The 13,310-nt window shown below is 40.1% G+C and overlaps 1 protein-coding gene across 7 annotated transcripts in view; it reads left to right on the forward strand.

Moving 5' to 3' along the window:
• CDK12 (cyclin dependent kinase 12) overlaps window positions 1-13,310 on the forward strand; it is a 73,134-nt gene that overhangs the window by 38,189 nt on the left and 21,635 nt on the right. For 2 of the 7 annotated variants that reach the window (XM_004434575.3, XM_014790739.2), the window contains exon 14: window positions 3,021-6,910. The exons of 3 other annotated variants lie outside the window; for them this stretch is intronic. In XM_004434575.3, the coding sequence (XP_004434632.1) occupies window positions 3,021-3,733 (713 nt within the window). In that variant the 3' untranslated portion in view covers window positions 3,734-6,910. Of the gene's footprint in view, window positions 1-3,020; window positions 6,911-13,310 lie in introns of those variants that run through there. 2 more of the 7 variants (XM_014790740.2, XM_004434576.3) reach the window with 2 other exon arrangements.

Consider the following 13,310-nt stretch of genomic DNA (forward strand, 5'->3'; position numbering starts at 1 on the left):
CACAAGGGCTGACGAGGTACACTAACCTCTTCAACTTTAGGGTCCTGCATTCACATTTCATATGGGTTGGTGCAGAAAGTATATGCCTTATGTCCACTGGTATAGGGTCAAATATATAAGTTATTTTTCATATGTCTAGCTTTTTAAAACTGGAAGATAACAAATAAAATTATCCCCTTTACAGATAGGGAAACTGCAATCCAGGGAGTTTAAATAAGTCTGCCTGTGGTCCCACTGCTGAAACCATATTATTGGCAGAGGCAGAACTAGAACTCCTGTAGTTTCTTAGTGTGTTTCTTTTTAATGTGTTCCTAGTGCATTTTGCTACTTTGTCATACTTATTGCAATTGTTTTAAGAGACTCTGGGACATGGAATAATGGAGAAAGCTAATCTAGAACTAAAGCAGGCCTCTTTGTCTCATCTCTCACACCACCCCCCCAAAAAAAAATTCAGCTATAATTAAAAATACCTAAAAGAGGTGGTTCAAATTAAGTAGCATAGTGATTGAAAGAAATTCACCCGGTACTTGAGCCAACAAGCTGTCAGTCAAATGGTGAAATTGAACGAAAATTAAGGCCTGGCAGATGGTCAGAAATTGTTGGATTGACTTTTCAGAGGAGAGTAAAAATGCCACTCCTAATTATTACAGTCACCCCTGGATTATCCAGTTGGTGGCTCTCCCATATCTCTCCTGTTCTTGTTTCTCCCCTGCTGCCTTTTATTTGGCCATTTTACTGTTCATTAGCACTTCCACCAGAGGGCAGACTGAATAAGAGAAGGTGAAAATCTATCACTTTGGCTACTGTTCTACTCTCTATTTGTTGGGAAAGGGTTATGGTTGAAATCTGAGTCAAATTAAGTTTTTAAGTTATTTGTACGTTTCATTAATACCTCCCTCTATTAGTATAGACTGTTAAGGATTGGCAATATTGTTAACACTTTAAATCTTATAACAGTATGATTTTTTTCAGTGTGATCTTTATTTTTAGTTCCTTTAAGAAATTTTATTAACCTTTCTTTAATAGTTCTTTACAGTCCATCTGCTTTTCCTACTTTGAAATAGTTTTCATCCTCTCATACATGTGAAAGAATTTGAGCTCAAGAAGTAGTTCTTTTGAAACACAAACTAGGCTATTTACCTAAAAGGCAAAGTTTAGATATGAAAAGTCGTATAGTTGGAAGAATGTAAGTTCAGCTTTGCCCACTTTTGCAGTTAGGCATTTTTAAAGTTGTTTGCCCTCAGTATTAAAAAAAAAAAAACCCTCCTGTTCCATTTCATGTGTAGTCCAAAAAATACTTTTAAAAATAATTGGTACTGTGATGTTCTTATGTAGTGAGATATGTAGTATTGACAGTAAAAAGCTCTGAAATCTGTAGACGTTTAAGTCCAGTTAGCTCTCCTTTTTCAGGATGTCTGCTTTCAAGTTGTGAGTTTTCCTTAGCTAGTTTTTTGTCCTTAAATTCATTTTTCCTTATCACCTAGTCAACCAGCCAATCTGTCAACAAGTAACTTGGGTGGGTACTTTATATAGGGTGACCAGCTTGTCCCTGTACTGTCTTGATTTTAAAACTGAAAGTTGGCAACTTGGGAACCCCTTCAGTCCTGGGCAAATTGGGACTGTTGGTCACTCTACTTCTATGTTACATATAGCACCTCATCCTTCCACTGCACAACTTTACAATTTTGTAGTGTTTTCAGAGTGCTTTCATCTGCACGCCAAGGGAATGCATACTTACTTTACTGATTGTCTTTGTAAAATATAATTGTGGTAAATATGCTATCAAAATATCTAATTATAACTAAAAACTATTTTTGGCTTGTCTGAGTAATGACTTTATATCACCAGCTCAATAATAAAGAATTGACTATATGGACATTTAAAAATATGCTTCCACAGGGAACAGAAAAATGGTTCATTTGGAAGATATCCCAAAACATTAAACCTTTTCTTCGGCAGGGTGACTCCCAACTCTAAAGGCACTGTTCTGGCTGTACTTGATTTTGTATGTCCTCAAACTTACACCATTTTACATCTCTACTCTCCTGCCTTGGCACTTGTTCATTATCAGACAATGATTGCCATGCTTAGGCAAATTTAGCCAGCAGTGGGGGAAAAAATGTCTGGGGAGTGGTTCAAAAAAGACAAAGATCTTTGGAAAGACAGAGTATAGTATTTCATACATTTCTAAATACTCACTTCTTGTGACTGTCTCCAAGATAAACAGATGTTTATCCCATCCCATTCTGCATGACATTGCTATAGTCATTTTTTTTCATAGCATGGAAAAAATGCAAGAGGTTGGAAAACAACATAGAAAATTATGATAGATTACTTTAGTCTTTATAATTACTGTAACGTAGGAAGCTGAATGACAGTATGGTGGTTAATATCCCTTTCTTCAGAATGTGATTACAGGGAGAGGGGACTGAAGTTTGGAGAAGCAAGTGTGTATTTATACATGACGGTAATGAAAGGTTTTTACTTTATTTCATCTCTCCTGTATATTATTTAAGTTCTATTTCAGGTGTTAAACATTCTGTAAAACGTGTTAGCTAAGTCCATGCAAGGTCTCCTATTGTACAGCAAGATTATGTCCTAGAAATGTGATGACAGCTTGTGTATCGTTCACTCTCATCTTCCTTCTTTATACTTTATTTTCATTAATGTTTTGATCCAACAGCAAAAAGGGGAGGGGAGGCTGCCAACAGCCTACATATTAGAACAGTTCCTTAAGGAAGGAAATGGAGGAAATCTCAGACGAAAATCAGGACAATCGTTTGAAACATATGATCTTTTTACACCAGCTGTTAGATGCAGAATACAACTGTTTTACTTTTATTAATCACTTGGTTTTATTTATAAATTGCCATTTCCTGATCCCAAGATTTTATTCTTTATATATATTTGGTTACTTGTACTGATATTTGTTTTTGTTGGGCAGTGTGTGTGTGCGCGTTTGTGTTTATAATCACATGTGATTTTTAAGATGGTGTTTAAAAGAAGTAACCCTTCCACAGCATGTCCTCCTCACATTCTTCCACCAGAGAAGAGGCCCCCTGAGCCCCCCGGACCTCCACCGCCGCCACCTCCACCCCCTCTGGTTGAAGGCGATCTTTCCAGCGCCCCCCAGGAGTTGAACCCAGCCGTGACAGCCGCCTTGCTGCAACTTTTAACCCAGCCTGAAGCAGAGCCTTCTGGCCACCTGCCACATGAGCACCAGGCCTTGAGATCAATGGAATACTCCACCCGACCCCATCCCAACAGGACTTATGGAAACACTGATGGGCCTGAAACAGGGTTCAGTGCCACTGACACTGATGAACGCGACTCTGGTCCAGCCTTGACAGAATCCTTGGCCCAGACCCTGGTGAAGAACAGGACCTTCTCAGGCTCTGTGAGCCACCTTGGGGAGTCCAGCAGTTACCAGGGCACAGGGTCAGTGCAGTTCCCAGGGGACCAGGACCTCCGTTTTGCCAGGGTCCCCTTAGCATTACACTCAGTGGTCGGGCAACCATTTCTGAAGGCTGAGGGAAGCAGCAACTCTGTGGTACATGCAGAGACCAAATTGCAAAACTATGGGGAGCTGGGGCCGGGAACCACTGGGGCCAGCAGCTCAGGAGCAGGCCTTAACTGGGGGTCCCCAGCTCAGTCTTCTGCTTATGGAAAACTCTATAGGGGGCCTACAAGAGTCCCTCCAAGAGGGGGAAGAGGGAGAGGAGTTCCTTACTAACCCAGAGACTTCAGTGTCCTGAAAGAGTCCTTCCCTATCCATTCTTCCATCCAGTCCTCTGAACCTTTAAAGAAATCATTTGCCAGAGCGAGGTAATCATCTGCATTTGGCTACTGCAAAGCTATCCGTTGTATTCCTTGCTCACTTGCTACTAGCAGGCGACTTAAAAATAATGATGTTGGCACCAGTTCCCCCTGGATGGGCTATAGCCAGAACATTTACTTCAACTCTACCTAGTAGATATAAGTAGAGAATATGGAGAGGGTCATTAAATTGAAAAGTAAATGTTTTTATTAGTTCATTGCCTGCACTTCTTGAGCAGAAGAAAAAGAGAACAATTTCAATTTTGAGATGGCTCAGGAGAGGGTCTCTTTAGGTTTTTTATGTTCTGGGGTTTTTTTATGGTTTCTTTTGAATTTAGTTTTTTTCTTCTTTAAAGAATAGCATTCACAGAATTTGAGTTGCTCTTAGGCTTTTGCTGTAAGGGAAACAGAGTGACTGGCTGATTTAAATAAATGTTTCCTTCCTCTCCACCATCTCACATTTTTGCTCTCAAGTGAACATTTTTCCCCCCATTGAGCATCTTGAACATACCTTTTTTCCAAATAAATTGCTCATCCTTAAAGTTGGCTCCACTTTGACAAAAGACATGCCCTCTTTCCCTGCACATGAAGCAGGTTATAGAAAGTGGCATTCTTGGGCAAGTAGGTAGACTTTACCCGATCTCGTCCCTTTTTTACCCCATCTTTATAGAGTTTCTCTTTCTCTCTTTCTCTGTGTCTCTTTTTGAGGCATTTGTTTGGAAAAAATTAATCGTTGAGATGCCCAAGAACCTGGGATAATTCTTTACTTTTTTTGAAATAAAGGAAAGGAAATTCAAACTCCTATATTGTTCTCTGTAACTCTTCAATTCTAAAATGTTTTTTGTTTTTTTAAACCATGTTCCAATGGTGAAGTTGATTTATAAATGCAGACAGTCTAGGACATTGCTGCTGAGCTGGGGTTGGAGATGATGCCTCCATACCTAGAGGGCTAGTAAGAACAGTTAGCACACTGTTTACACATATATTTTTATGTCAAAAAAACTTTGAAACAGTGCATTGTAATATTGTCAAAGAGAAAAAAAAATACATCCAGAAAATACATGGAAATGTAACCTAGTTTAGGGTGAATATTTTTCTGAAGATATATCAATACCTGAGACCTTTTTTAAAAAATAATTTTAAAAGAGCAGACCCTGAGAAAGAACAGTATTGACATATACACATCTTAGCATGTATATCCTGCCAATTCCTTTAGGGATTTTTTCTCCAGAGAGATTTGGTTTTGGTTTTGATTTTGGTGAAAGGGGTTAAATTATGACTTCATGGCAAGAATTTTGCCTTATTATAAACAGGAAATGGAAAAGAGAAAGGCTTTCAGGGTGGGTAACTTGGAAGTCTTCTCGTTCTGGCTTCCATTTCTGTGTGAGTACCAGCATATAATGTGTTTTAAAAACATACACGTTCATATAAATTACCTGCACAGACTTAGACCGTTGTGAAACGTAGGTTAGCCTCCTTTTACAAAGAAGGCAAACATGCTTCAAAATCTTGGAGAATAGTTTTCAGAACTCAAGTAAAGTTTCATGTTTCAATGCCAAGTTCTTATATTAAAAAATAAAAACTACTTGTAAGAGAGGTGCGCTAATAAAAAAAAAAACTTAAAAGAAATGAAAGAAGAACCCTCTTCAGATACTTACATGAAGACTGTTTTCCCCGTTACTGAAATAGGTAGATATCCAATGTGTGTATTTCTTTATTATTCTCTGGGTTTTGGTCTGACCTTGCCCTCAGGGCCAAACGTTGATTAGAAAGAGAACCTTCTAGCCATTTTGGCATTGATGGCTTTTTATAACAGTGTGTCCAATTAAATTTGCTAGGCTCACTGACATGCTATTGGTAAATTGCATTAAAGTTCATCTGAACCTTTTGTCTGTTGACTTCTTAGTCCTCAGACATGGGCCTTTGTATTTTAGAATATTTGAATTTGAGGCATTGGGCCCCTTTCTCCATTTTTCATTAAAGAACGTAAGCCTGGGATACTTTAGAAAGTATCCAATGAAAAAAATTGGTTTCCCATCAAATATGAATAAAAGTTTCTCTATATTTTAATTGTATTTTGGTTATCAGCAGTCATCAATAATGTTTTTCCCTCCCTCTTCCCACTTCTTATTTTTAATTATGCCAAATATTCTAAATAATATACTTAAGTCTCCATTCCCCCATCCCTACTACTAGGGAAGGGGGTGAGTGTATGTGTGCATGTGTGTATGTGTGTGTATGATCCCATCTCACCCCCCCCCCCCATTTTTGGACTCTAACCTTTAAAATGAAGAAAAAAAAAAGTTTGGTAATTTTGACTATTTCTGAAAGCAGAGGAAAAAAGAAACTCACTTAAATATCCTGGAATCTGTATGGAGGAAAAAGAGGTATTTGTTAATTTTTCAGCTGTGTTATGTATAAACGTGATGGAAGTAAAGATTTGACAGAATTTCAACTTGACTATTAGAAAATTACAAACCAAATTAATTATATTCAAAAGTGGTTTTGTTTTTGTTTTAATTATTATACCATGGGAGATATTATGTCCATTAAATACATTGTTTTGAACAGATGAGAAATCTGATTCTGTTCGTGAATGAGAGGCAAAACTGGTTTGACCATAATCATTTTTGTGGTTTTGAAAACAAATTTGCTTTACCCAGTTTCCTTAGTTTTTTCTTCAGCTATCCATAGGAATGATAAGGATTTGAAAACAACATCAGATCTATATGTTTAAATGCAGGGCAGTTAGCACAAATTTGTAAGTAGGACTTCTGTTAGCTTATGCCACAGACATCACCCAACCACTTGTGTGTGTGTGTGTGTATAATATGCATATATAGTTACAGTACTAAAATGGTTACCAGCAGGTTTTGAGAGAGAATGCTGCATCAGAAAAGTGTCAGTTGCCACCTCATTCTTCGTGATTTAGGTTCCTGACACTGTATTCCTTTCTCTCTCTCTCGTTTTTGCCCTCCATCGGGTGTACCTTGTCTATGTACAGATATTTTGTAATATATTAAATTTTTTTCTTTCAGTTTATAAAAATGGAAAGTGGAGATTGGAAAATTAAATATTTCCTGTTACTATACCACTTTTGCTCCATTGCATTTACTTCTTAATCTGTACCTTCTGAGCAGATCTAATTATGTATAAAGGGCATTTTTCCTCCACTTTATATCTTAGGAGTCCTCTGTCTCAGAATCACTGTAGACTTATAAACTACCCAAAAAAACAGTAGTTCTCAGAGTTGGAAGAGGTGCTTCAAAACACTAGTCTAGGAACTAGAGAATAAAAAAAGAGTTGGGGAAAACCATAAGATGTGATTTTTTAAAGTAGAAAACAGTTACATAAATGACGGTGCCAGGCTGTCAAAAGAGTTGAGCTTCATGTACCCCGACTCCTCCTGAAAGGAGAGGTAAGTGGGTTTGAACTCAACTGTCATCAAGGGAAGTTGGTAAGAGGCTCTTTAGACCAAAGAATAGTCTCTTAAACCAGAACCTCCCATCCCCCACCAGTTCCTATGTTACTGTGAGTAGGGTCAGCATGGGGATTAGTGTTCCTAGCTCTATTGAGATTTCCTGATGCATTGCCAATCCAGGAAGTGAGTCAAAGTTGTTTATAAGGGTAAAATTCCTTTTATCTCCAAAATATTTCCTATCTCCACCTGAGGAAAGAATTCCTTTCCCTTTTTCATGGTTTAGGACACTGAGAACTAAATTTCTCTTGTATGTGCTACAATCCTGCTAGTTATAAGTAGGCGGAGAGCAGATAAAATCCATCAGGAAACAGGAAGAAGGGAGATAGGTATCAGGAAGTTGTGAGTGGGGTGAGCAATCACACAAGGTTAAGGGATACACCAGAACAAGGAAATTAGGAAGAAGTTGAATTCAAAAACTGGTGATGAGGGTTGCCAGCCTGGTTTTGAATGCCCAAAGTTTAAGTGTGATGTTCCCTTGCCTGTGGGCTGTCATGTCTTGACCCAGAAGGAGAACGGGGAGCTCAAGATTGTTCCAATTCCTGGAATCCTGTGTTCCTGGTTAGCCTCCAAGGAAAAGGAATTCATTTTCGGTCTTCATATATTGCAAGTTCATGACTAGGAGTGTGAACTTCAACCTCCTAGAGAATATTGTTTCCACTTCATAGCAGTGGCTGTCTTTAATTCTGGGCCTAAAGGCTGAGGACTTAACTAACCTATACTTTTTTCTCTGTCACACTCAAGGCTATTCCTAACTAGAAACCATACTGTGCAGTACCTAGATTTCTTAAGCACTGTCTTCCCAGACAGGCATCCTTAACTGTATGGCAAGGTTAATGCCTCAAAGAAGTAAACAGTTAATGGTGCTAAACTGGAATTTCCATTGTTATTAAAGATTGCCCCATAACTTGACTGTTTTTTAAGTACTGAGTTACTTGTCTGTTCACAACTTAGTCATTCTGAAGAGCTAGGTGGAATGGAAGTGGGGAGTTCCTCAAGTGAGGAAATATTCAACCATTCCAAGGGAGAGGTGGAACTGCTAAGTGTTCTGGTTGTCCTGAGGGGACATTCCTGGTGAGCATTCCTGGATACTTTGGTTAATTTTACTGTCCAGGTGTGGCATTCCTCATCTATAGGAACACTAGTGTCCCTATAGCTTTAGAAATACTTTCAAGTGAGAGTTTCTCCAAGAGTTGACAGACTTTGGGGGAATTATGACACCGGAAGGAATTACTGGTGGTAACTTTACCACTCCTCACTATATGTATGCAGCTGTCTCTCATCTCCTGTCCACCCACTTCTTTTCATTTCCTATTTTTCTCTCTTCCCACTCACTACCCAGCTCATATGCTTTAGGCCTATCAGAGGTATTGATTGCTTAACCCTGCAGGGTACTGCTTCATAGTTTTGAAGGGTAATGAGAGGCAATTCAGAAGACAAATATCTATTCCAGATCCTTAATTTATGGGGTGATAGGTGAAGGAGAATGCAAAATAACCATGCTTTCTTACTGCTGAGAGCTATGAAAGAAGCTTTTAATTTATGTTGTGTGGGGTACAAGAGATTTTCTTCTACTGTTCTAGGAAAGGCAGAGAGTGTCAGTCTTCACTTCTTCATCCTCATCCCTCATATCCTGAGACTGTTGCTTTTGCTGATGACATTTCTAAGCTCAGTTGCAGATAGTATCTGTGGGAAGTAAAGCTTGGTGAGAAGAGGGCTCTGCTATCCATTAGAAAGCAGGCTGCTTTGATGCCCTGGTGATTAATCACTAGGGTGCCAAAATGCTGTGGCTACTGGATTGCTCTCATTATATCTCTATCTCAAAAATTAGTAGTCCAAGGAGGAGAGAAAGAAGCTGATATGAAGTTAGTCTTTAATACTCTTTAGATGGGTATTTGTTAGCGAAGCTTACTCAATATGCAGCTCTCAACCACAGCATACTTTTCTGTAATGAGAGAGGATAGCCATGAAATGTAAATTCACTTAGACTTAGGTTCCTTAGGAACTGAAAATAGATAGATTTTTGGATGTTTTGCTCTAGCATGGTTGTAAACGGAAGATAATGTTGATAGTTTTAAAGGAATGAAGGATATTTTATCCAAGCCAAACCATCCCCGAGGGAGGCAGCATGGAGAGCTTAAAACGGCTACGATGTAGCAGTCAGAGCTAAGTGAAAAACAAACCCTGGGTCTTGGAGAGTGTCCTTTCTTTACCTTAAGAAGCCTACCTGGTGGGCTGTCTCAAGGAGAGTATCCTGCTCCCTCCTGTGTGTCTCAGAACTACAACAATGCCTCACCCTTGGTGAGGATCAGCTTGTAGACAGACAACGCTCCCCACCAAGGCTAATGCAATTTTGAACGCTTTCAGCCCTGGAGAAAAGAGGCTGAATTCAGACTTAAAGAAAGCTTAGGAGCCTGATCTCTTTTGTAAGTTTGGGAACTTTTGAGTTTGGCCATGTACCAGTATTTAAAATTTCTGTTAGGGAACCAAAGGTCTCATATAAAATAAAGCAATATGAGAAGGAGATGGAAAGAAGGGAAAGAAGGAAGAACTAGAGCCGTCTGGTAGCTGGGCTGCAGAAACAGACAGGGTATAATTGCTTAGAAAGAAGAGAGAGGGGTGTGGGGTGGAAGGAAAAATTGTTGGGCTAGTGAAAGTTAGGGGCTAATTGCCTTAATGGTTCATGATTCATTTCAGGGAGGTCCCATTAAAGCATTACTGTGAGTAAAGAATTCCCCTTGATTACAGTAGTGTTACCTTTATGGTTGGAGGATAGGCCTAGAACCCTTAGGCCGAGGGATGCTCTGAAGACATTTTCACTAGGGAAGCTAGATTATATTAAGCAAATAACTTATATAGGGACATTTTGCTTAGCACTGCTGTCTACATAGTTCAAGAGAGTAATTCAGGAATAAGGAAGGAATGATATGGATGCATCATGTTAAGAAGTAATTTGTATTTTTTGAGTTTTAAAACTGAAAATGGTTTTATGTATTTTAGGTCAACCTGGAAACTAGTATTATTCCTCTCCTCTTCATTTTAGATCCAAGTGAAGGCAGTGCATAGAAGAGCAAACAAACCAAAATATGTGAATTAGAGTCACAGAATGTTAGAGCTACAAAAGGACATTAGTTTCTCTAGTTCAGTGCCATCTTTAGCCAGTGAAAAAATGGGCCCTGAAAGGTTGAGAAACCGATGGTGTTGGGAGGAAGAAGGGAGAGAACCGGAACTAACATTGTCAGGAACCTACAATGTGTCAGGCACTCTGCTTTGCTTTTATTGTCTTGATTCTTAAGCAGCTTAAGGCTAAAGGATGGAAAGAATAAAGGGCAAATCCCTCTTATTGTCTTGAGCAATATGTAGGAGATAAAGGGGAGTGACAGATCACTTTTTCTAGTCTAACCACACAGGGCTAAACTAGAGGAAGTGAAGAGTCAGCATTTGAGAGTGAGGTTAATCTAAGGAAGTACTCGCTAAATAGTTGAGACTCTTGAATTACTTCTCTATTCCTAGAGACCTTCCAATACTGTGATGGTCAGAGGCAGGCTAGAGGCAGGCCTCGTAGGGAACAAGATTACTGTTGGCTCTGGGATTGATTTGCATTCTAGAAAATCAGGTCATGACCTGAGAGTATAGGATTAATCTTAGAAATAGGGAACAAAATGGGGCTTCTCATCCTAAGGGATTTTCAAAGAAAATAGTGTTTATATACTATGAATCAAGGAGATAAACAAATTCTTTTGGTGACCGTGCTTGTTTTGGGGGGGTTTTGTTTTTAACACACTTTGAAGTCATGAAACAATTTGTAATTTTGGAAAGACTTGGTGCCAAGTTCAATGTTGGTAGAGGCAGGTGGCAGCCTGAAAACTGACGGAATAAGATTGTATTCCTTGTAGTTGATCAGTATCATTGATCAGTAATGATCAATATCATTAGCTGAGTCATGTCCTAATACAGGGTAACTTCTGGGGAAGATTAGGGGAGGACCCACCTTTAGGAAGCTTCTGGGTCTAGTGAGAGATGAGTCTTAAACCTGGGTGGGAAACGGGAAATCAGTATTTACAAGTCAGCACATTAATGCAGGTTATAAAATAAAATAGTAACCTAGTACAGAGGGAGCCAAAGCAAAGGAATAATCAGAAAAATTGGAGTTAACCAGGAAAGATTCTTTGAAGGTAATGAAGATAGAGAGCATGGAACAGAATAGAGGAAGGTGATCAGAGGGAGAAAACTTACGGAAGAAGGTTTATGTGTTTTTTGCAGAGGGCTGTGAATGGGCTAGTCAGGGTGGTACGGGAAAGCAATATTAGGAAATGAAGTTGGAGGAGCAATCTTGTTGGCCTGAATGAGGAATTTGAATTTGATTCGGTAAGCAGTAACAGGGAGCAGAGCATGATGGGATGAATATGATGTTGAGAACTTTTGCAGCTATACTGGGTCAAGGAAACAGGAAAGCTTGCTAGGATATTATTGTTCTTGTCCATATGTGAGGCCCTGGGGGCCTGCACTAGAGTAGGACAAGGGGAATGAGAAGAAAGGAGGTCCTTAGGAATTAGCAAGGCTTGGTGATAGTTTGGGTGTGAGGAGAGGGACAAAAGCCTGAAGATGACGACCCCAGGACATATCTATGCTGTTGATGGTGATGAGAGCTTGGAAAGAGGTAGCTGCTTTGTTTTTAAGAAGTAGGAAATGTTTGCTTTATTAACTGCTTGATGGGGTGTGTCTCTGTTCGGTATTGCAGAGTCTAAGAGGGTGCACTGCCCCTGGAAAATAGTGGAGCACGTGCTGTGTGCCCAGATGATCATTTGCATTCTGCCCTTTTCAGGTTGGAGAACCAGGTGAAAGAGAGTTTATTGCTGGGGTGTGCCTGCAGGCTTGAAGAATGCTGTCCCACTCTGGATCTGGGAAAGAAGTTTTTTGCCAGTTTCTTCCCCTTTAATGCTTTGAAAATGGGATATGACTAGCCTGTGGCAGCATGTGCCTGTGGATGCACAATTCTCTGGCTTGATTCTTGGAAGGCCTTTTTCTGTACCTCCCTGGGGGTCATTTGTATCTCTGGTTCCTGCTCCCAGAGCCATAAAGTGGGAGCCCCCATTTATTAATTGGGTTGGGACTGGGGAGGAGGTCGGCGGGGGACTCTTTAGTGCGGCATGCGGGGGTCTTCCCGAATGAGCCCATTAGCCAGCCCCAGTAGCAGCTGAAACGGGGCTGCAGCCAAGTCCTCTCTGTTTCAAAAACCCTCCATCGCCTGCAGCAGATCAGAACAAGGCCTGCGGGAGCCCTTAGCTTCTGATTGCAGCTGTGAGGAAGGACAAAACAATTTATAGGAAGCCAAGTAGCTCCTGTCTCACTGTCTCTTTCTTTCTGACTTTGAGGAGGGGGGAGAGTAGGGTGTAGTGTCCCCTCCCACCATAGCTGCTTACAAGTCATGTATAGGCCTCAAGTAGGAGAGAACACGATGAGTATGTATGTGCATTGATTGGACACTTACGTTGATGCTCTGGGTGTGTTTACACATGTCCTTACTTTCTTCTTCCATTCACACACAGTTGTATTGGATAAGCAGCCACTACTTATGCGGGGCTCTCTAGGGCAAAGCCAACTGTATGCTCAGACTCTTAAACAGTCTAAGGTGTGTGTTGGGGGTGCATATCAGTTGCTTATCATACTCTTTCCTGCCCCATATCTGCCTTGTCTCCTATCTGCTTTATCAAGATTCAGCGTTAGAGTTAGATCACCTTCTTAATATCTTTTCTTCATGATAGAAGGAGTTTGGAACCTAAAGGAAGGCCTCCTACTAGGACTCACTTGTTTGTCCTTTTAGTTAGGCCGGTGTGAGAAAGGCAGGCATCTACAGGGATGCTTCTTTCTGCAGTGGCCCAGAGAGGTGTGAAGGGCAGGAAAGTCTCACTTCTGATGGAAAGGCACTTGTCTCTTCTCCCTTTATAGAATCATAGGTGGTCAAAGCTAGAAAGGGACCCTAGAGATCACCTAATTCAACCTCTTAGTTTACAGA

Source organism: Ceratotherium simum, chromosome 16, assembly GCF_057802395.1.
Source record: "Ceratotherium simum simum isolate JZ-2026a chromosome 16, ASM5780239v1, whole genome shotgun sequence".
NCBI classification, from domain to species: domain Eukaryota; kingdom Metazoa; phylum Chordata; class Mammalia; order Perissodactyla; family Rhinocerotidae; genus Ceratotherium; species Ceratotherium simum.